Source organism: Maniola jurtina, chromosome 5, assembly GCF_905333055.1.
Source record: "Maniola jurtina chromosome 5, ilManJurt1.1, whole genome shotgun sequence".
NCBI lineage: Eukaryota > Metazoa > Arthropoda > Insecta > Lepidoptera > Nymphalidae > Maniola > Maniola jurtina.
The window spans coordinates 15198113-15221444 of NC_060033.1; the positions used below are offsets into that span (position 1 = coordinate 15198113).

Consider the following 23332-nt stretch of genomic DNA (forward strand, 5'->3'; position numbering starts at 1 on the left):
TGCGACTACGTTAGATAAATTAAATTAAATTCACAATTTTTGACAGACTCTAAAACACGGTTTTAATTAATTTAAAATTTTGCCTTGCACATGTAGACATTTTAATAGTTTTTGTTTGTGCTTGTGCGCTTAGAACCCAAACTGACTGACTGACATCAACGATCTTTGAGATTTTTCACCTCCGACCCAAAAAGAGGGGTGTTATAAGTTTGACATGTGTATCTGTGTATCTGCGTACCTATCTGTGTATCTGTCTGTGGCATCGTAGCTCCTAAACTAATGAACCGATTTTAATTTTGTTTTTCTTGTTTGAAAGGTGGCTTGATCGAGAGTGTTCTTAGCTATAATCCAACAAAATCGGTTCAGCCGTTTGAAAGTTATCAGCTATTTTCTAGTTACTGTATACTGTACTAAGTATAAATACAATACTTTAATCAGTAGGTAGGTATTCCAAGACAAGATTGCTTAATTATTTTAGACTCGAATGTAATCATCCCTCAAAGCAAGTTGATTAGTTTCGCTCGAACCAACAAGATCACAAAAGTTTGGAGATTTCTTGTAGGAGTAGTTCAAAGTTCTGGAGCAATTTATCGCTAAACACTTGACAGAATATATTACAGGGAAACTTTAATAACTTTAAGCTTCATAGTTGTAACGATAAGAAGAACTCTAAATCATAATTAATTTATCGTCATAGGTACGTCTTTTGCACTAAGTATCTACCCTGCTATTAAATTAAAAATCTATCTTTTCTTATCTAACCTTTGTCTTGACCTAATGTATATTTTACATACCTTTTACTTAAATATTTTATATTAAATTTTACCGTACAATTTTTTTATTTCTATATTTTTTCGCATAATATTTCTCCACATATCTATTTATCTGTGTTTCTTGTTGGTTCTTCTCGGTAGAAAAGGCATTCCGAACCAGTGGTAGATGCTTTTGACGATTCAAAACAACTTGTAAAAGTCTAATTGAATAAAAATATTTTGAATTTGAATTTGAAATTTACTTGTTGGTTTCACCTTCAATCACACCGCAAAGAAGCAACGGATTGACGTGATATTTACATAGATATAGTCAAAGACCTTGAGAGTGACATATGCTACTTTTATCCCGGATAGCCAAAGTGTTCCCACGCGTCTCACGCGGACGATGTCGCGGGCAGTAGCTAGTAATAAATACATATTATATAGTAATATAATATTATTAAATTATATATATATTATATAATAATATTATTAAATTATATATATATTATATCATTAAATAGTAATATTATATTATTATTTATTAGTATAAAATTTGGATTAGTATAGGTTATTAATTTACCCATACATATCCTACATTGTGGATGGATATAGTCTCAATAGCAATTGGGACTCTATACCCTGACATACTCGTACACTCCCTTTATAGATTGGATATGGCAATATACAATATGGTAGCAACTAGCAATATCCCACGCACTTACTAAACTATTCAACTACCTTGAATTCCAAAGTTCGGCGCAGGTGCCTCTAGTACTTTCCTCACCTACTTCAAACTGTTCCGAGTTCCTCTGAGAACGGATTGCGTTAACCTGAATTGAAAATTAAACAGAGTTGGCCTAATTATGGCTCCCAAGTGTTTGTCGGGTAATTACTAATTTTCACCTCTCCCAAGGGTGGAGTTGAGGTACCCAGTATAGTTTGAAAAGAATACGTCGTAGTTTCTCGTGCTTTCAACAAAACCTCTCTTTTATTAACCCCCGACCCACAAAGAGGGGTGTTATAAGTTTGACGTGTGTATCTGTGTTTCTGTGTATCTGTGTATCTGTCTGTGGCATCGTAGCGCCTAAACGAATGAACCGATTTTGATTTACTTTTTTTTGTTTGAAAGATAGCTTGATCGAGAGTGTTCTTAGCTATAATCTAAAAAAATTGGTTCAGCCGTTTAAAAGTTATCAGCTCTTTTCTAGTTTTCTTGTAGAAAAGAAGGTTATATAACCGTTAGGTTCATAATATTATGTCAATTGACAAATGTCAAGCTGTCAAGATGGACGTTGCCTGGATACATAATTATTTATTTGAAAATGATGTTTTGGAAAACTCAGATACTTTGGATCGTCGGGGGTGTTATAAATTTTTAATTTACACTTGTTACAAGTTTGCGCTTACTACAATCATCTGCAGTCCGATTTTTCATCGATGAATTGTAGCCGAATCAATACTGCTTGCACTTGACGACAATCATGCCTGAGAAACAGAGCAATGACGAGGTATACCTACATTGGAACGTACTTGCCTAGAAGATGCTTATTATTTACTCTTTCCTTGAAGGTACTCAAGTTATACTTGGCAGAAATCTTACTACTAGGTAAAATTGCAGTCATGGCCTAAAACTATCATAGCTTCAAGTAGGAAATATAAGCAACAAGCATTTAGTATAAGAGTGGGTTTTAAGTTTGGCGCGATTTATATTAGACAAAGCATGATAACCACAACAAGGGTCGTTCGTCGGCCTTTGGAACTAAGCACAACATCGCAATAATGCGGAATGCAGGCAAAATGCAAATTCACCATATTTCGTCCGACGACGTGCCACGGCCTTTGCAGGCGACCTAACGCGTTGATGGCTTTTGTGTTATAGTTTAATGTTCTACTTACATTGGGCCATAATTTTATATAGTTACATAGCTACCCCACCTCGGTTTCTCTTAGTGGAATTTTCGCAAATCCCTTCGTAGTGAAGAGAGAAAACGTAATTATTTCGTCAATTTATAAACTCACAGTAGGTATCTATTAGGGTTTTTTCGAGATACGGGATCAAAATTTTACATTTTACTCCATCCCTCAGTTAAAGAACCGATTTTCACAATTATTTTCTAAAATTATCAGGTTGATCCCATTTAAGTTTGGTGAAGATTTCATTAATAGTTTCGGAGATTGAGGGTGGAACTCCCCAACGAGACTCTTAAGACTCTACTTACTCTCTTAACAGTAACTTATCTCTCTTAACAGGGCTCTTTCCGTCACTCGTTTCATACAATCGTAGTTCCAATTTCATTTGAATACTAAGCAACCAAAGTCCATAAAACTTTGCAGACATATTCTAGAAACTAATATCTGTGTCTGTGGTGTTTTAGATTTTTCTAAAAATATGTAGTTTTAAAATTATAGAGGCTCAAAGATTTGTATGAAATTTTTAAAGACCGCGTAACTTTGAAACCGAATATTTTAACAGAAATCTGGAAAACCACAGACATAGATATTACTTTCTAGAATATGTCTGCAAAATTTCATGGACTTTGGTTGCTTAGTATTCAAATGAAATTGGATTTACGATTGGATGAAACGAGTGGAAATGAGTGACGGAGAGAGCCCTCTTAAGAGTTACTTATTACTCTTAAAAGTCTAATTTTTAGTAAGCTAATAACACTGGTCACCTACTTGTTGCTATCCGTACTTAATGTACTTAGAATGAAATACATTTTCACTCCTTCCCTGTTTGTCACAAGCCAAAGCGGATAAGTTAAGAAATTATACACTTATTTCAAACAGTGGTAGATTATTTTGACGATTCGAAAGCACTTGTAAAAGTTTACTTGAATAAAAATGATTTGAATTTTGAATTTTTTTGAACTTTATCTTATTTCTGTCGAACTATGCAGCTACTACAAATTCCACTCACTTCACTTAGCCTTTTCTAATACGCTGCTCTAAGATGTGGAATGTTTTCTCGGCATCTGACGCTCGCACCAACCACTTATAGGTAGGTACTAACAGATGCTCGCGACTTCGTCTGCGTGGATATAAGTTTTTAAACATCCCGTGGGAAGTCTTCGATTTTCCGGGATAAAGAGTAGCCTATGGCACTCTCCAGGTCTTTCACTATAAGTTATAACCATACAAAAATCACATCGATATACGTAACAAATGTGTAATAAATCACATTGATTGTGATTTATATGATATAATTTATACACCTTTAATACCTGTTATCTGCCAAAGCCACGATGATCCAAACTTCATAGTCAAAGTCAAAGTCAAAATCATTTATTCAAAGTAGGTACAATTGTATTCTTTTTGATGGTCGAAATTGTTAAATTTGTACGATATAGTGGTGATAATTAATTACGTATCTTAAAACTAAAGCTACGAGGGTTCCAAACGCGCCCAAGTCTGAGAAGAGCCCACAACAAACTCAGCCGGGTATTCTTTTAGTCGCTGATCATTCCTCCCTGTGTTGGGACAATGCGCATAGAAACTTTCAGCTTTTATAAAATAACGAAAGTCTCCACGGGCGTTTAGTCCATCAATTTATTATGTCCGACTAATTAATTTTTCATTCCGCCACCAATTTTCAAATATAAAAGCATTGTCTCCCCAGACAAAGCCCCGTTTGATTAAATTTGTTTGAAGCGAAATTTTTAATTAAACCTCGACGGGGAAAAATGAAAAAAAAAATTAATTTGTGAGCCAAAACCACAAAACTGTGCCATTAACATTTTTTTATTAATGTCTGTGTCATTTTTAAACTTTTAATTGTTTACTGGTGTCAATTTCAACAAAATAACCGCAAAGTAACCTCTCGTAGTTTTGCTACCATCCCTTTGCAATTAGTAAGTATATGACTCAGCCGCATTTACTAAGAAAATTCAAACCCAAGAAACATTCTTGTATTGAAGGTGCTTATAATACAAGTGTAAATTAAAAATTTATAACACCCCCGACAGTAACCAGAAAAGAGCTGATAACTTTTAAACCGCTGAACTGATATTCTTGGATTATAGCTAAGAACACTCTTGATTAAGCCACCTTTCAAACAAAAGAAAACTAAATTAAAATCGGTTCATTAGTTCCGGAGCTACGATGCCACAGACAGATACACAGATACACACGTCAAACTTATAACACCCCTCTTTTTGGGTCGGGGGTTAAAAAATGTTAAATAGTACCCAATTAGAATAAATGATTTGACTTTGACTTTGACTCTGTACTACGAGCACGAGTCTCCTCTCGGAAGTTTCGCTTTAAAAACCATGTCACAAAACAAGTGTAAATTAAAAATTTATAACACCCCCGACAAGTGAAGGTTACAGTAACTAGAAAAAACCGAAAAGACTTGATAACTTTCAAACGGCTGAACTGATTTTCTTGGACTATTCCGCGCCTACGATCTAAAGTATCTGAGTTTTCCAAAATATCATTTTCAAATAAATAATTATGTATTTAGGCAACGTCCATCTTGACAGCTTGACATTTGTCAATTGATATAATATTATGAACCTACACGGTTATCTAACCTTCTTTTCTACAAGAAAACTAGAAAAGAGCTGATAACTCTTAAACGGCTGAACCAATTTTTTTGGATTATAGCTAAGAACACTCTCGATCAAGCCACCTTTCAAACAAAAAAAAGTAAATTAAAATCGGTTCATTCGTTTAGGCGCTACGATGCCACAGACAGATACACAGATACACACGTCAAACTTATAACACCCCTCTTTTTGGGTCGGGGGTTAATAAACGGGCGAGTTAAATGGAAACACACTTCCAGGCTCCAACCTCCAAGTTCCAACCCTAGTGAAGTGCTCTCGAGTTATGCTCAACTGCGCTCAGTGGCTGAGCACGGACTGCTCAAGCTGCTCAAGGTTAATTGCCCCCTTGTTTTGTAATGGCGTTTCAAGCATTCCTTGAAAGAGTTGAAGGTTTTTATATTTCTCGCTGCATTTTTAGTTTTTACCCTTTATTTTCGCTCGTTTTAGGAAAAATGAAACTACGTAATAGTTTTATGTTCCCGTCGTTTTGAATTTAAACATTTTTAAAAGCAACTCGTTGAAGCGTTTCTGTTGAAAACCAGCTTAATTTTAAAGAGTAGATTACCACAGAAATCTCAATTTTATATTATTAAGATATAAGTAGAAAGATTACAAGATGGGGTTATTCAAGGGGTGGACCAAAAAATTCCTGAAAGGCCGGCAACGTGCTGCAAATGTTCATGGGCGGCGGTAATCACTTAACGCCAGGTGACCCGCCTGTTCGTTTGTTCGCTATCTTTTATTTAAAAAAATATATACTATGTAACATCATTAAGATTTCTGTGGTAGGGAATTTCTTACTTATGTGTTTGCTATCCGAAATTGCAAAGTAGTATATCCATACTAATATTATAAATGCGAAAGTGTGTCTGTCTGTCTATATTCTGTCTGCTACCTTTTCACGGCCCAACAGTTTAGCCGATTCTGGCGTTTGGTGCAGGGTTAGCTTATATCCCGGGGATGAATATAGGCTACTTTTTATCCCGGAAAATCCGGAAAATCATTCTTAAAAACCCATCCGCTTAACCGATTGGTATGAAAGTTACCGAGGTAGCTTGCGTCCCTGTAATTGACATAGGCATTTTACCCCGGAAAATCAAACAGTTTCCACGGGATCATTAAAAACCTAAATCCACGCGGACGAAGTCGCGGGCATTCTCTAGTCTACAATGTAAAATGACCTGTTTTCAGTAGTGCGCCGGCGATGGGTAGATCATGATGATCATGACGGCAAAAATTGCTTTCTGTATTCCTAAGCATCGTCCAAACAATGGTCCGGGTCCATGCAATCAGGTACATAGAAATCTAGTTAGCTTAACAAAGGTCAAAGGTCGGTCGGACGTGAAGGCCTTTGTATTAAAAGTATTTGACCTGAGGGGCTTAAGAGGGAATGTGGCGAAAAAAGCAATTTTCCGAGGCTCACAGGTATTTGGAACTATTTTTCGCCCATTTGATTTCGAAAGAGAAAATGTAAGACGAAATCTAAATTGAAATAAGAAACTGGTATCACTCGGGATATTTTTATTTTTATATATTTATTGATATTGATATTGGTAGATATTTTTTGGGACTCCATGACGCAATGGTCTCTGCTATTTGTAGTCTGTGGGAAGGTCCCTGTTCGAGTCCCAGCGGAGTAAATTGGGAAATTATTTTCTTCCAATCTATAAACATATAACAAAGCGAAATACCACTCTCTCACTCACTGACTGACTGAACACAAACTTGAAATTTGAAAGGTAGATTTCCGAAAAACCGTTTTTTTCATCAGCTTCTCATTTATTTAGAGCAAGTCATTTCCTGCAAATTCCCTACCACACTCAATCATAATATTATTATTATTTATTATTAAAATCCTCACACGTTAAAGTTCTTCGTCCAATTTTTACATTATTTTCTATCAAATTACTCAGTGAGCGTGTGTTTGACGTGGTTTGACGGCTCAAAGATTAAGTTTATACAACCTGGCGTCGACTACCTTAAGCAGAAGCATATACAAACATAACATACAAGCATACAAATACCTACATGACGCAACCCGATAGAACTAATGGTTTTTTTATTCCATTACCAGTTAGCCCTTGACTGCGAACTCACCTGGTGGTAAGTGATGATGCAGTCTAAGATGGCAGCGGACTAACTTGAAAGGGATATGACAGTATTTGTTAAACCCAATACCCCTCATGGGTTTCTACACAGCATCGTTCCGGAACGCTAAATCGCTTGGCGGCACGGCTTTGCCGGTAGGGTGGTAACTAGCCTCGGCCGGAGCCTCCCACTAGACTAGACCAGAGACAATTTAGAATTTATAAATTACCAAATTACCCCTGCCGGTCTCGATCCCAGACTTCCCATATGTTGAGTCAGCATATAGATAATACCAGATGCCCACGTCTTCGTCCGCGTGGATTTACGTTATAAAAATACCGTGGGATTTAAAAAAAATATTTTGATTCTCTGGAATAAGATGGAGCCTATGTCACTCTATTTGTTTTTTGATGTATTTGGTTTTAACAGGGCTCTCTCCGTCACTCGTTTCCACTCGTTTCATACAATCGTAGTTCCAATTTCATTTGAATATTAAGCAACCAAAGTCCATGAAATTTTGCAGACATATTCTAGAAACTAATATCTGTGTCTGTGGTGTTTTAGATTTTTCTAAAAATATGTACTTTTAAAATTACAGGGGCTCAAAGATTTGTATGTAAATTTTTAAGACCGCGTAACTTTGAAACCGAATATTTTAACAGAAATCTGGAAAACCATAGACATAAGATATATTTCTAGAATATGTCTGCAAAATTTCATGGACTTTGGTTGCTTAATATTCAAATGAAATTGGAACTACGTTTGTATGAAACGAGTGACGGAGAGAGCCCTCTTAACCCCCGACCCGAAAAGAGGGGTGTTATAAGAAAGAAAGAAGACGTGTGAATCTGTGTATCTGTCTGTGGCATCGTAGCTCATAAACTAATGAACTGATTTTAATTTAGTTTTTTTTGTATGAAAGGTGGCTTGATCGAGAGTGTTCTTAGCTATAATCCAAGAAAATCGGCTCAGCCGTTTCAAAGTTACTTATCAGTTATTTTCTAGTTACTGTAACCTTCACTTGTCGGGGGTGTTATAAATTTTTAATTTGCACTTGTTGATTATAATATCCGTGCTAAAATTGGCATCGATACGTTGCTCTGTGGCAACGTGATTGAAGGAAAAACAACAAACAAACTTACTTTCGCATTTATAATATCATTAGGGATTCTAGAGCCGTTCTTCACCCTTGACTCTAAAACAAAGGCTCACCTTGTGTTGAGTGCCAAAGCTCAAGATAATCGAGCATATTGGAGTATAACATAAGTACACTCTACTGGGCACTAAAGTTTAAGTGCCCAAATCTCCCTACGCACACCTGACTCCAAAATGGTTATTGATAGGTTTATGTAGAACCTATGTAGTCTGGCAGGCTAAAATTCTATTTTTTTATATTTAAGTATTATTTAGGCTTGAGGCGGAATCTGTATTCAATGTAAATAGTTCTTTCTGTTTATTTTGTTAGGTTAAGAATTTTGTGTTTCTTTTACCTATTTACTTAATTAGATTATAATAGGGCTGACATGTACATAGGTATAAAAGCCCTTAAATAAATAAAGGAAAAAAAGTATTATTTCGTTCTTATAGGAGCTTGAGCTTTATCTCTTCTGATTGGTCCACGTTCGTGATTTAGTATGTGTTTTGTTTTTTCTCATATGAAATACTAGTCGATTCCCGCGACTTCATCTGCATGGATTTAGGTTTTTCAAAATGCCGTGGGAACTCTTCGATTTTCCGGGATAAAAAGAAGCCAATGTATCCAGGGTTTAATCTATCCCCTTTCCAAATTTCAACTAAATCCGTTCAGTAGTTTTTGCGTGAAAGAGTAATAAACATACACACATATACACAAACTTTCACCTTTATAATATTAGTGTGATTTACAATTTTCTCTAGTGATAAAAATAAGTGTATATCACTCGAGGCCAAAATATTTTGTTCTCAGATGGTGTTAATTGAATTCCTCGCTACGCTCAGGGTTCCACTTTGGAAACCTTCATTTCAAAATAACGCCCTCGAGAAACAAAATATCTTTGGCTCCTTGTAACACAAATAGAACAACTATTGACTTTCACTAGATTTAACGAGACGCTGTTTGCATTATTACAGTGGCAATCCAGCGCTGGATACAATAGTTGGATATGAATACTACTGGAAGCTAAATTAATGTGAAGCGGCTCTAATGAAAGGCAATTTGGATTTTAATTAGTATTGTTTTGTTTCAGACCGAGAATGTCCCGAGTTAGAGCAACCGACAGACATTGGGACAGTTACTCTCACGGGACGGTTGTTTGGAGACAAGTAAGTTTATTATTCGACCACTCTTACTGTGCTCAGTCACCAAAGAGGATTATTTTGACAGAATCTCCTCCCACAGCAGCTGTATTTGTCTGTCTGTCGGAAAGGGTTCCGTAAGATGAATATATAAATTTGTACTTCACAATTATATTTAGATACTAGCTGTGCCCGCGACTTCGTTCGCGTGGAATAGTCACTTTTCGGGCAGCATATTTTGAATTACATATACCGTCGTTTGGTTTCTAAAGCCACGGACGCTCAGGCGCGAGGCGTGTAGTACGTACTCTGTACGTTAAAAATGTTCGCCGTGATTCTTTAAATTGACATAACTTTTTTATTTATGAACCGATTGACATGAAATAAACACTAAATTTTAAGTGAAGCTTACTACAATATATTAGTGAAAACCGTATAGATACGGTTTAGAAATCGAATAAGCCGTTTCTGATATTAGCGTGCACAAACACACAGACAAACAGACAAAAAAAAATTAATTACAATTTCGGGTTCGGCATCGATATAATAACAACCCCTGCTACTTTTTTTTTTTATATATTTCCATTGTACAGACACCACTTTTCTACAATTTTATTATAATATGTATAGAAGAGTAAGCACTTCTTAATTTTCATTTTTTTTTAATTAACTTTAAAACTATTTATTTCAAAATTATAAAAAATATGCTTGAGACCCTACGTAGGTATACAAAATTTCAACATAATCGGTTCAGTAAACTCGGAGCAAATTGATCAAACAAGTGATCCTGTATGGGTTCAATTTTTCATTCGGACGTACGGAACCTAATTTATTTAAAACTTTAATAACGTGATGCAGGCTTCATGATGAGAGATTGAAGATACCTGTGGTGCCATCTAGTAAGATCATTGTAAGTTGCTTTCCACCTTAGGTTCGAATGCATGTATTTTGTATTGATCCTTTCGTATGGGTGTGAGAAACATGGAGATATTGAATCAGCTTAGCTTATAATATTTGGTTATCTGTGGTGAGAAGCGTCATCTTGCCTTTCTTTCCAGAGCCATGTACTCCTGTCCCCACGGCTACCACGTGGTCGGTCTTCACAGCCGGAGCTGCCAAGCGGATGGCAAATGGGCGGGACAGGCGCCATCTTGCAAAGAGAACAGTATGTCACATTTATTATTATCTGACATGCCCCTACCAAAATAATATGGGCTTGGCCATCAATTTTAACATAAGGTATCAAAATTATTCGGGTAAAATTAAAAGAAAAGCTGTTTATTTAACGACATTTAATTTTGTAGATAATGGGTACATACCACGATTAATTTGGATTTTTTCATTTTTTTTTTAATGAAAATATTACAATAAAACTTAAAGCTAGCCTTATCTAATTACTATACAAATCATGCCCGCGTGGAATGGTGCCAAGACAAGGTGGTAATTAATTTGGTGTTTTAACTGCCGATATTTTGACTCAGTTGCATGAGTCGTGGTCTCAGACTGCCACTAAGTAAATATACCCAGGCTAGTGCACGAAGCGAAGGTTGTGCAGTTCCTGAGCACACTCTCCAAGCCAGTATATCCGATAAAAGACCTACTACCAATTCGAAAACACACACCTATCAGAATCTCATCCTTTTGATACTAAAAACATCCATGCAAATTGATCCCGGAAAATTCACTGTTCAAACTCGCAACATCAAACACGCTACGTGAAATTCTTTTTATGACATCGGATAAAAAGGCTGACGCGATGCAGACTCTGCAATCAATATCATCCCGAGGGAAGTATTGATTGAGGGATTAAATTATCTGCCAAGTGACACGGTAAAACGCGTTTATACCTAGCCCATTACTTCATAAACACGTTCGCTGCGTTATGGGGTCAAAACCGCCCCGTACTTATTATACACACAGTAAAATAAAAGTCATACGCTTCTTATTCGAAGGTCGGGGGTTCAATACCTGGCAAGCACGTCTAACTTTTCGGAGTTAGTAATCTATAAAAGAAAAAGCTGACTGACTGACTTAGTATCAACGCAGCGCTCAAACTACTGGACGGATAGGGCTGAAAGATAAGCAGATAGCTATTATGACCTAGGCATCCGCTAAGAAAGGATTTTTGAAAATTCTACCAGTAAGGTGGTAAAATAGGGATTTGTAATTTGTGTAGTCCACGTGCGCAAAATCGCGGGCATAAGCTACTGAAATATTAATTGCTTTAACGGTGAAGGAAAACATCGGCAGGAAGCCTGCATGCCTGAGAGTTCTCCATAAAGTTTTTAAAGGTGTGTGTATCTGCACTTTGATAGAGTGTTAGGCTACGGCCAAACTGTTCTTATTCTGAGAGGATATCTATGCTCAGTAGTTAGCTGTGATGAGTTGATGATGAAAAAAAAAGAAAATATTAAAAACCCCTTGAGCTCCTCTTGGAATCTCCGAGTTAAACAATCCTTATATGTCTGTCTCCGAGTTGCAAGCTGTATATTCTGTATCTGTAAAACACCATTTATAAACAAAATACGAATTGCATTAATTCTGACACCGTTTACGGTCGGTTAGGAATGAAAATATAAAAATGAACATCAGCATGGGGTGAGTTCGGCCCCATGAGGTGTGCTCAAAAATCAAAAGCAGTGAACGTGTTATGGGCTTTTAGATGACAGCCTACTCGATCACGATTTTAGTACAAAGCCCTGGCTTTCGGTTATAATCCGCCGATAAATCAAAGTCATGATATTAGGGTCCGGTCAGATAGACTGGCCCAAAAAGCATCAGAGCGCGTTTTTACCGTACCCGAAGGGTGCCAACGGGATCCTATTACAAAGCCTTCGCTATCCATTCATCTGTCCGTCCGTCTGTCTGTCAGCGGGCTTTATCTCATGAACCGTAATAGGTAGAGAGCTGAAACTTACACTCAGAATGTGTATATTTTCTATTGCAGGAAAAACAACAAATAATAAAAACTGATGGTGAATTTCAAAATGGCCGCCACGTGATATCTTGTCCGATAGTACGGAATCCTTCAAGCGCGAGTCCGACTCGCAATTGACAGGTTTTTCACACACTAAAAAACTAGAGCGCGAAAGCGCACCCTATCATGTTCTACAGTCTACACTGAGCATCTTCTTGTCAATAAAGAAAATAAACGTTAAAATAAACCTTATTTCAATGGGCTAAGACTCCGTTTTAAATACGAGCAAAATTTGCTCTTTGCGCCGATCTATCTGAACGGACTCTATGCTTGATTATATGAGGATTGTATAATATTATGTTCGTCTCGTTTAATTTGGGAGACCGAAGGAAAGTTTTTTTTGAAAGGTTATTTGCAAAGATTTTTATAAAGATAGCAAGAAATAAAAAGATGGATATAGATTATTATAGAAGCAACTTGATTTAATCCACAAATATACACTTAATAAGTACTAAAACGCTAAACCGCTATGGCACGTCTTGGCGGTAGGATCACACCGTTAACTTTAAAATACTTATTACAAATTCCCAAATTGCCCAGCTGGGGATCGAATCCTGAATCTCCCCTTACAGCCTCACTGCACCAGAATATGACAAGTTTTATGTTGTTTCCAGTATACTGCCTACAACCGCCAACCATCGAGCATGCTCGTCACTCTGCCCTGCCTGAACAAGCCACCTTCGACCTGGACGCCACCGTCCAGTACAACTGTCATACAGGCTACGCGACCAACGGCTTCCCTCGAGCTAAGTGTCTGGCTATAGAGGGACAGGCGTCGTGGTATGGACCGGATATCACATGTGAACGTAAGTGAATTCCGGTTAAAATGATAGGACAATTTGGACCTGGATGCGACCGTTCAGTACAACTGTCACACAGACTAAGTATTCGACGAACGGCCTCTAACGGCACACAAGCAAGAAGAGAAAATAGGTTCTGTAGAAAATCTGTCACTTTTAGCTCATTTCTCTCTGCCACCAAAAAATTCTTATGAGCTCCTCTAAAGAATATGATATCTACTACTTTTGTGTTGCGATAGTATATCATTGAGCGTACCTCTTGAGGATGCTCCTGTAATGGCGGTAATTTTTTACAAATTGGCTTGAAAGATCTCTGGTAGTTTTTCATTGGATTCAAAAATAATGATTTTTCTTTAATTCTTAAGTTGAACTTGGCATAGGGTAATTGCTTAGTAGGAATCTTGTGACATATTAAATTCAAACTTTCGTTACCAGCACGTTCCTGTGGCGAACCAGGGGATGTTCCACACGGATGGGTAACCGCCGACTGCCACACCTTCGGATGCCGAGCCACGGTTCAATGTGGCCAGGGCTTCGAGCTGGTCGGCAAGGCGGAACGCTACTGCCAAGCTGATGGCTTCTGGGCACCTAAGGAACTACCGACTTGTGTCCGTAAGTAGAATGTGTTAACTGACAAATTATCTTTTTGACGGATTTCTTGATGAGTCTAAAATGGTAGAAGAGAAGCCACAATGAACATAATATTCACACTGGATAAATTTTATATCGTCCCTAGATTTGTTAATCAAAATCTAATACCGGTTTTAATAGATTGATGATTCTAGTTCACAGATATTCAGAAGTCTCTCAAAATATTAATTTTGAAGGTCTGTCTAATTTCATATTTCGAATATTTTAAAACGAGTTTCGATTTCAGTTACGCTTTCGAATAACTTAGGCTCATCATTGAATCCAAAATTTTGAACCTTATTGCGTTTGGCATTGCTTCGTGACAATGTAGTTGCCGATTTCAGTGTCGTTCATTTGGAATGTGTGCATGGTTTTGGAATTTTCGTGGATTATCTAAATGTTCTCGGTGACTAGTTGGCATGGCGCTTGGTATTTCAATATTATCATGGCTATCACCAGCAATATCATTGTCATGACGCAATTGGATTGGATCTCCCACTTGTACAATATTTTCTATTAATATATCCACCTTATTATCATGATTTTAACTAATTGCTTTTTAAAATCTAAAATGTACACCTAAATTTAAGCAGATGTTAATATTGCTTAATCTAAATATTTAATAATAACATAATTTTCTTCTATTTAAAAATCTATTTTATCTTTAAAAAGTTTTATTCTTCCGATTTGCTTTGTTTCTGCTACGTTTGTTGAAATGTTTCGTAAAACAAGTGGGACGTCCTCAAAAAATGAGTTGTGATTAATAAATTTAAAAGCATCTTTTTTCTCCTTTCCTGCTGCTGAAAAGAAGGAGAGAAGGGGACAGTTTGAATTAATTTTGTAGTATTGTACCTATAGAATTGTTGTTCTATTAAATTAGTGCAATATTTCTGAGAGTCAAAATTTTCATGGCCATGGTAACCAAAATTATGACAAATACGAGTACCTTTACTGCCTATAGCCTAACGTTATTGCTACATGTATGTAGATGAGTTAATGATGTTTGTAGATGAGGCTTAACAGTTGAACTTATTGTAAATTTCTTATCTCATATATTCTTTACTTCTTGAAGTAATTTACTGTGCTGTAGCGAAATAAAGGTAAACAATATTTTCTTGTTTTATTTCCAATTCTGCATGTGGCTTCCCAAATTTATTTTGCATGACAATGGTTAACAGTTCACAAGTTTTCCTATTTTCATATTTACAATAACAAGTAGTAGGTGAACTAAAATTAAGTTAAAACATTTGTAAAGTAATAAAAATAATTTGCAACTTTAAATGGTCCTTCTACGTAATTCTTCTAATCCACCTTTTGAATAATCCCATGATGAAAATGCGAACATTGCCGAAGGAAGTTGGTTCCACAGTTTGCATGTGCGTGGATAAAAGATCTGGCACAACGGGCGGTTGAAGTGCACCAGAATAGAGGACCAGGACAGACAGGAGTATTTAGCATTTAAATGAGACAGATTTATGTCTCTTACCATAATCCGTCTCGTTTCAACTCTGAGTAAAGTCTGAGCAAAATCAAAGTTTGTTCTGCATTACCTATATCATTCAGCTTAAGTCAAAGCTGAGTTAGAAAAGTTTGAGCAAAACCAAAGTATGCTGTATAACCATACACCTTCACGCACTTGCCGATTGACTTGACTTGACGATTCGACGTTTGCCATGAAAATAAAAGCACTATTATTCATGAAGAGAAGTTAGTTATATGGTTCTCTCTGTTACTTAATTCCATAAAAATGACAGAGACAAAAAACTCAGTGGTCAAAAACATTTTGAGTCACCATTCACCAACCAATCACAAATAATTGTTTTCAAAAAACATTCGAAATTCAATTCGAAAATGTTTTCTAAAACATCCAAAATTTAATTCGTTTGTGATTGGTTGGTGTCTCAAAATGGTTGAGAGCGCGCACTGCGGTGCGGTAAGTTGCGGTACGTTTTAAAATCCGTGAAGAATTTAAATCAATCAAAATCCCGTGCGGAATTAATTATTCTGGAGTGCGCTCGCTTCTAAGTTTACAGATTTTGCGGGAAAAAACGTACGGAAATTTACCGTGGTGCGCGCTAGCTTTAACACCACTGCGTTTTTGTCTTTGTCATATGTATGGGATTACATAGAGAGTGCTATACTAACCTCTTTCCGTGGATAGAGTATTATAGTACATACAAAAATCAACTTAAAGCGACGGGTGTCGCCATCTAGTGGTGACGCAGGTGCAGTGTCCGCCGCCGGAGGCGCCGAGGCACGGGAAAGCGGTGTACACCTCTTGCGCCTACAACTCGGTGGTTTCCTATGAGTGCAAGTACGGGTACCGCCTGGTGGGAGATGCCACGAGACGATGCGGTGCTGATAAAAAGTGGTCTGGGACTCAGCCTGTGTGTAAAGGTGAGTAAATTATTGATTGTCGCTTTTCATTTGTAAAAATAGCAAGTAAACGAGCAAGGGTAGGTGGGTCACCTGATATTAAGTGATTACCGCTGCCCATGAACATTTTCAGCACCAGAGGAACACCAATACGTTACCGGCCTTGCAGGAATTTCTTGATTCAATTTCTTAAGTGTTGATCTCTCGCTATAAGGTATAAACAGCTTGGTATGGACTTTTTTTTATTAATAGAGCAGTTTCTCGAAACTTTTGATCATCCTCATCATCAGATGCTAGTATCAGAACAGCCTTCCGATTTAATGCCATCTTCTTCAATTGAGATTAATTTAGCAATATCCTTTACATCACCAATGTCTAATAATCCGTAGATCGCTGCAATTTCGTTTAAAGTATACATAATTTCAGAAATCAACTGCGGCCACCCCGGACAGCTCTGGAACGGTTGGCTGGAGAATATATCGTCTGGTACAGGGTTAGGAGCGTCGATAATATTCCGGTGTCAAGACGGCATGAAGATGGAAGGCAATGGATCCGCGATATGCCAAAGCGATGGCAGTTGGAGTCATCCACTGCCGCAATGCTTAGGTAAGTTTGCATATAACACGAGGTCTTTTTGCATTGCAAGTTGCATGCACTTGACGATAATTACGTATGGAACAATGCGATATATAACCTAAAAACGCGCCTATAAGATAACTATTTACTCTTGAATGTAGATTGTAGATACTCAAGTTATGCATGGAACTGCTTAGGTGTGGATGCTGGAAGGGCATTCCACATACTAGCGGTTTGTAAAAGACAAAAGACGTTTCTTTTCTACTCATACTGTATCAAATTTTCATACGCTTGAAAAAAGATTGGAATTTTAAGTCGACCCTGCTTAAAAACTAGAAACTAGCAAAAGCAATTAAAAAACATCATAGAACATCAACATTAAAATTGCCCAACCAAGCGCAGAACATACAAAACAATACGTGTTTTATGATTTTTCAGCCCCATGCGTGGTTCCCCATGTATCTCAAGGAAAGGTTGTACTAATGGAGAACAGGACGGGAGAAAACGACACACAAGAGCATACGCAAATTGTCGGGAGCTCATCTATGGTGCAGCATGGTATTGTATTGATTGTTTCACTACGCTTCCATTTAGTTCATAACTGCCTCATTAGCCGTTCGATCATAAGAACTCGAGTCGAGTCAAAAAAAGTTGTCTAATCTCCGTTGAGAATTAAGATTCCGTTTGAATTGAGGTCCATAGCTGAAATTCTGTGAAATAGTTACCTATATACAATTGGTCTCAACCTTTGTTCTCACTATCATCTCTCAAATACTTTTCTGAAAGTAATATTATATTTCCGATTAACTTTTCAGGAGAAATGATTATGGTAGACTGTGAAAAGAATTACGAATTCCCGTCCAATCAAGTAGCTGTCAGTTGCAATAATGGAACTTGGACACAAATTCCAAGATGTCAACCAGCCAGGTTTGTTCATATCCTTAATTTTTTTTAACCCTTTAACGTTTTATTCAAGAAAAACAGTTCTCTCCTTATTTTGTAGCTCTTTACATAGAATAAAAGATATTTCCAAAAAATATACACGTCCGTATAATTCCGCTCTGCGAAACTGCACCGGTCGGCCATATCATTCTAAGATGATACATATGCTCAGTAGTAGGCCGGCAATGGATTGAAATGATCCTGATGAAATCCTGAGCATTAATGAGCATGGTCATAAAGGGACTATATTGTTATTGTCTTTCTGGATTACCAACCATAGCCGTTAGGCTTAACAAGGACCTCTTGGATCACCTGTTTTATTTCTGAGACACGACAATGATAAAAATAATATTCATGACCAATTTTTTAATTTATTTAAGTTTCTAGTCTAGCCTTCGGGCCTAGTTTCAGTCTCTCAAACGAAGCGCTACAAAAATAGCCAATGACTTTGATAGCTCTTAATTTTTACAGATGCAAAAAGATGCCAAAGTATCCTCGCTTCGGGATGGTTATCGCGCCCAAAACGGAACATGGGATGAAAGCGCGGTTCAGGTGTAGAGACGGATATGAGCTGAAAGGCAATCCAATCGTTGTGTGCTCTTTTGGTGTATGGAGTGGGGAAGCACCTAAGTGTGAAGAAGGTAACTTATGAACTTACTTTATCAAAACAATTAATAATAACAATAATAATAACGAAGCTTTATTTAATTCCATACAAAAATAAAAATAAATTAAATACAAGTTCTTATATTGTATGGACCCCCTTTGGGTAAAAGCCTCCTCCAAGGAATTCCACCTCTCTCTGTCCGTAGCTGCGGCTAGCCAGCTTCGCCCCGCTGTCGCCACTATTTCGTCTACCCATCTGGCATACGGCCTGCCTCTCGCTCTAGTGCCTCTTGGTCCCGACCATGTAACTGACCTTGTGGTCCATCTGTCGTCGGCGTATCTAGCCACGTGACCTGCCCATTTCCATTTTTTTGTAGTGCGAAAGTTAAGGCGTCGGTGACTTTTTTTTTCTTACGGATGACCACATTCTTTACTCTATCTTTTATTGATTGATTTTTTTGATTAAAAAAATCAAAACAATTACTTTAACAAAATTCTGTGGTATTATTGGGTGATCCCCTTGTCTGCTATCTATACCTACATAGGAAAAAAAAGAATTCCGACGAACTGAGAACCTCCTCCTTTTTTTAAATCGGTTAAAAAGAAGAAACTGACAGGCATATTCAATAGAATATCATAGAATATACTTGTATTAAAATAAACCATAAAGCTATTTAATATAATAGGTCCATGAAATAAACTTTTGCAAGTGCTTTTGAATCGTCAAAATAATTTTACCTTTAGATTTTGTATAATATCATATTTTTTTTTAACATTAACCCGCAATAAGAAAGGATTTTCATCATCATCTCTAAGTATAATATTGTGATAAATAATAATAATATAATAATAATTGGTCTGACGATGGAGAACCGAGGTGGTCATGAAAACTTCTTTTAAGTATAATCAATAATAATGATGTCGAATCGACAATGATACACACATTTTGTTTCTGCATTTTCAGTATTCTGTCCTTTTCCGGGCTACATCGAAAATGGAAAAGTACTTCTTGTCGGTAATATGGGATTGTACGATTACCGTCCATATGTTAAGAAGGTAATTTTTAAATATTAATCGAATACAAAAATTAAATTAATTGTTAAATACAATATTTCTTTACCATGAAAACATAGAATTTATTCATTGTAAGTAATTGCAGTTTGGAAATGTTCTTGCAGGTAGTTAATAATAAACAGATTATGTATGAATGTGATAAAGGATACGTGTTATCTGAGGGTCCTCCCGGAGCGACGTGCATTGGTGGGCATTGGAGTCCGAGAGAACTACCCAAGTAAGAAACCTATAACTCATATACTTTTTTAGTATTATAGTCACAGAAATCCAAATATATATAGTCTAGCGCTTGGCTGTAATCAAACTTGTTGGTAAGTGCTTATGGAATCTAAGGCGCTTGTACAGAAGAGCCGTATTCACTCTTGATTTAAAAACGGAAGCTGGAAGAGCATTTCATATTATCTTAGAGATTCGAATTCTGTTTTAATAGAAAACAAATCGGATGTAGATCTTGATGCCGCCTTGCCGTATGATAGTAGATAGGCGGAAGAGGATCCGGATCAAAAAGTTCTCTCTAAAATACTTCCGGATACCGATAGACAAGCTTTAGTTCAAAGATTGGACATTAGCGCACTAATGTTTAAACTTTGAATTTATTGTAACTCTTTTTTTTTAGATGCACACTTTACCAACATCCACGCATAAGATGGAGTCGAAGACGCAGATCAGTACCAGAACCAGAGATTCGTCATAAGAGATCCGCATTTCTGAGACAATACTACAGCAAGCTGCGAAGACAATCTGACTTCAGTCAGGAACAAATAGACGAATTATATGACAAATACAATCATGATAACCAGAAACCAACGTTAAGGCATGCTAATTTTAAACTAATGAAAAAGTTTGATTCAGGTTTTGAAATAGAAGATGGTGATTTAATAGGATCAGAGATACCCAGTGGGGAAAATTTTCCAACTGCTGTGTACACTGTTTACAATGTGCACGGAGAACCTATAGGTCATAAATTTTATTCCTACCAACCGGTTTACGAACCAGAGGACGATGAATTGGTTCATAGAGTTGATTCGTCAGAGTACGAAGATTCAGGAGAATTTGAAAATGATTCACCTATAACTATACTAAAAGGTGGAACTTTCCCTGATCACGAAGTTGAGAATGACAATGAAATATCTGAAAATATTAATAAACTGAAACATCAGTACTTTGAAAGATATGTTGATAAAAGAAGAAAAAGATTTTTAAATTCCAAAAGTGGTGAAGTAACGAGCAAAAATGTTGATATTGAACTTAAGGCTACTGATAGTAATATAAAGATTACTACACAGGTAGCTAAGGCCAAACCTAGACATAAACGTAATATAAATTTCGAAGAATTTGATACACAAATATCAACTACAAATTCTATACCACAAGAAGCAAAAATGACAGTTGATGTTAACAGCGAAATGCTCAAAGTAATACCTTTGTCAACCAGATCACAGAATGCAACAGCGCGTGAAATTTTTGAAAAAGAAATGGCAGTGATTCCCTTACAATATAATAACACTAATTCTACAGAAATAGGTAATCGAACAGATAAACGCGAAAAGAGGACGAGTAGAAAGACCGATAGATTAAATCAAACCACGGCAACAGTACCTAAAACGTAAGTACAAAGGTCTATTTAATTCGTGTTTGAGGCAATAATCGATAAACTATTAAAATCGTATATGAATATTTCTAATAAGTAATGCAAAGTAGAAACGATTCGTGCTTTTCCATATTTTATACCCCACAGCACAATTTTATGTTATTTTAAAAAAAATTTGAAATTAATGAATGTTTTACCAAGTTTATCAAAATAAATAGAGAAAATTTACACTTACAGAGGCCGTGAAGGCAAAGGAGGTCGAAATCGACAATCACAAACAAACACTGACGAAGAAGCGAGTCAAAGTGCTGAAACTAAAGATGGTTTAGAAGGTGGCAGCAAAAATGGGACAGAAAGAGGCAAGAAAGGGAGACCGAAGAGCCCATGTGAACCCATAACTAGTGAACCTTATGTTAATATTGAGGTTGTTAAATATGGACGTGATCCTAATAATACTTTTAGTTCTGGTAAGTCCACTACCTGCTCGGTCTCGGTTTGAATAAATTTTATAAAGAAAAAAGGAAAAAGTTGTTTTAGTCGTAATCGTTTTCCTTCCATAATTCTTGAATGTTTTTAGGAACTATTGTCAGAGTGGCTTGTGGAAAAGGCTACGGTCTAAACTTGGAACCAAACGCAACAGCCAAATGCGTACGAGGTAGATGGAAGCCAGAGAAACCAAATTGCGAAATTCGTGAGTAAAAATATCCTAACATTATCAATAAATTAAACTATGTATTCAACAAAATACTTAAGTATAGGTACACATTGACATAGAATGACGAATGTATTATGTATACCTATCCCATCTTTTTTTCTAGGATATACACGATTTGCTTTAAAAAACACTAAATACTAATAACACACAAGTTATACTCTGAGCTGAAAAACTATTGTATCGATTCTACTATAATTACTCGTACCTACACAAAATTAAGAAAATTACGTGATTCAAATTTTTCTTCCTCCATACACTTTTAAAGAAGCAGTCCTTTTTTTAAAAATGTAATACAGATTGCCGGTAACATTAATCTCCTTCCTTCATGTTTAGTACAAAATGAAACCCTAGATTCAACACTTTCAACTTAATGGGTCAAAGGAATCATTGTGAACAATATGTGTAACATATTTTTGGTTTCCAGTACCCTGCCACGTGCCTTCAACTGAATATGGAATATACACTATGTCACCTAATGCAAGCCCAACTGGAATGATATCAGGACTTACTCAAGGAGATGAGAGAGAACTCAACGAAACTGACCCGGTTCCCAACGGTCAGGTGGTCCACTTCTCCTGCGAATACGGGTAAGGGCGAGTACGCACTGCATCCGATGCAAATCCGTGAAAATACGTTCCGAAGTAGTCATAGAACTATTTGTATGGTAGCTTACGCACTAGCTCCGATTTCCGTCATCCGAATTCTCTCCATCATCCGTCTTAGAGAACTTTAGTAAATTAACTTTAAGATTTTAGGCTGCATTCATCATTTTACAGCATGACTATTGACTATGACAAGCGATTCAGTCTCAAGGCTGACATTGACAACAGAATAATTTTAAGTTAGTTACAAACGCCTTTTATTAGTAAATAGCAATTATATCATTGCAAATGATACTACTGAAAAGTTATAGAGTAGTTTCAACTATCAAACATGAAACTTGAAATATTTGTTTAGATACAACGTACAAGGACCTACAAATCTGCGATGCTGGCTCGGCGAGTGGGCGGTGACGAGTATGCCAGAATGTGTAGCAGGTAAGTTTGCTTAAAAATCTGATTGTGATCAGCTAGTCAATTGCGGGAAACCTGCATCAATCATTATTACAATCGCGATTGCAGTGATTGGCAGAATTTATGGCATTCGTGTTGCAACAGCACTTTGTAGCCAATAGTGAGCGAGCGTTAACCAATCAGACGTCATTGCGATTGTGACATTATAACTGTCATTCTACCGCAATCGAGCAGCTGTTTCGGTTTCATGATCTTTTGATTGGAATAAAAATATAAATGTATGTGTGTAGGATAACAATAATTCGAACTCATAATATGTTTTTGTATTATTTAATTTTCCTAAACTAAATAACATGCTTTCGTCT

General features: G+C 36.7%; 1 protein-coding gene across 1 annotated transcript in view; it reads left to right on the top strand.

Moving 5' to 3' along the window:
- Nucleotides 1-23332, top strand: part of LOC123865673 — a 91215-nt gene that overhangs the window by 56994 nt on the left and 10889 nt on the right. The window contains exons 4-19 of the mRNA XM_045906866.1: nt 9619-9694; nt 10726-10832; nt 13259-13450; nt 13880-14056; nt 16289-16471; nt 16877-17056; nt 17465-17584; nt 17842-17953; nt 18440-18609; nt 19539-19630; nt 19753-19865; nt 20265-21254; nt 21477-21706; nt 21817-21930; nt 22379-22541; nt 22912-22991. Coding sequence (XP_045762822.1) covers nt 9619-9694; nt 10726-10832; nt 13259-13450; nt 13880-14056; nt 16289-16471; nt 16877-17056; nt 17465-17584; nt 17842-17953; nt 18440-18609; nt 19539-19630; nt 19753-19865; nt 20265-21254; nt 21477-21706; nt 21817-21930; nt 22379-22541; nt 22912-22991 — 3099 coding nt within the window. The remainder of the gene's footprint in view (nt 1-9618; nt 9695-10725; nt 10833-13258; nt 13451-13879; nt 14057-16288; nt 16472-16876; nt 17057-17464; nt 17585-17841; nt 17954-18439; nt 18610-19538; nt 19631-19752; nt 19866-20264; nt 21255-21476; nt 21707-21816; nt 21931-22378; nt 22542-22911; nt 22992-23332) is intronic.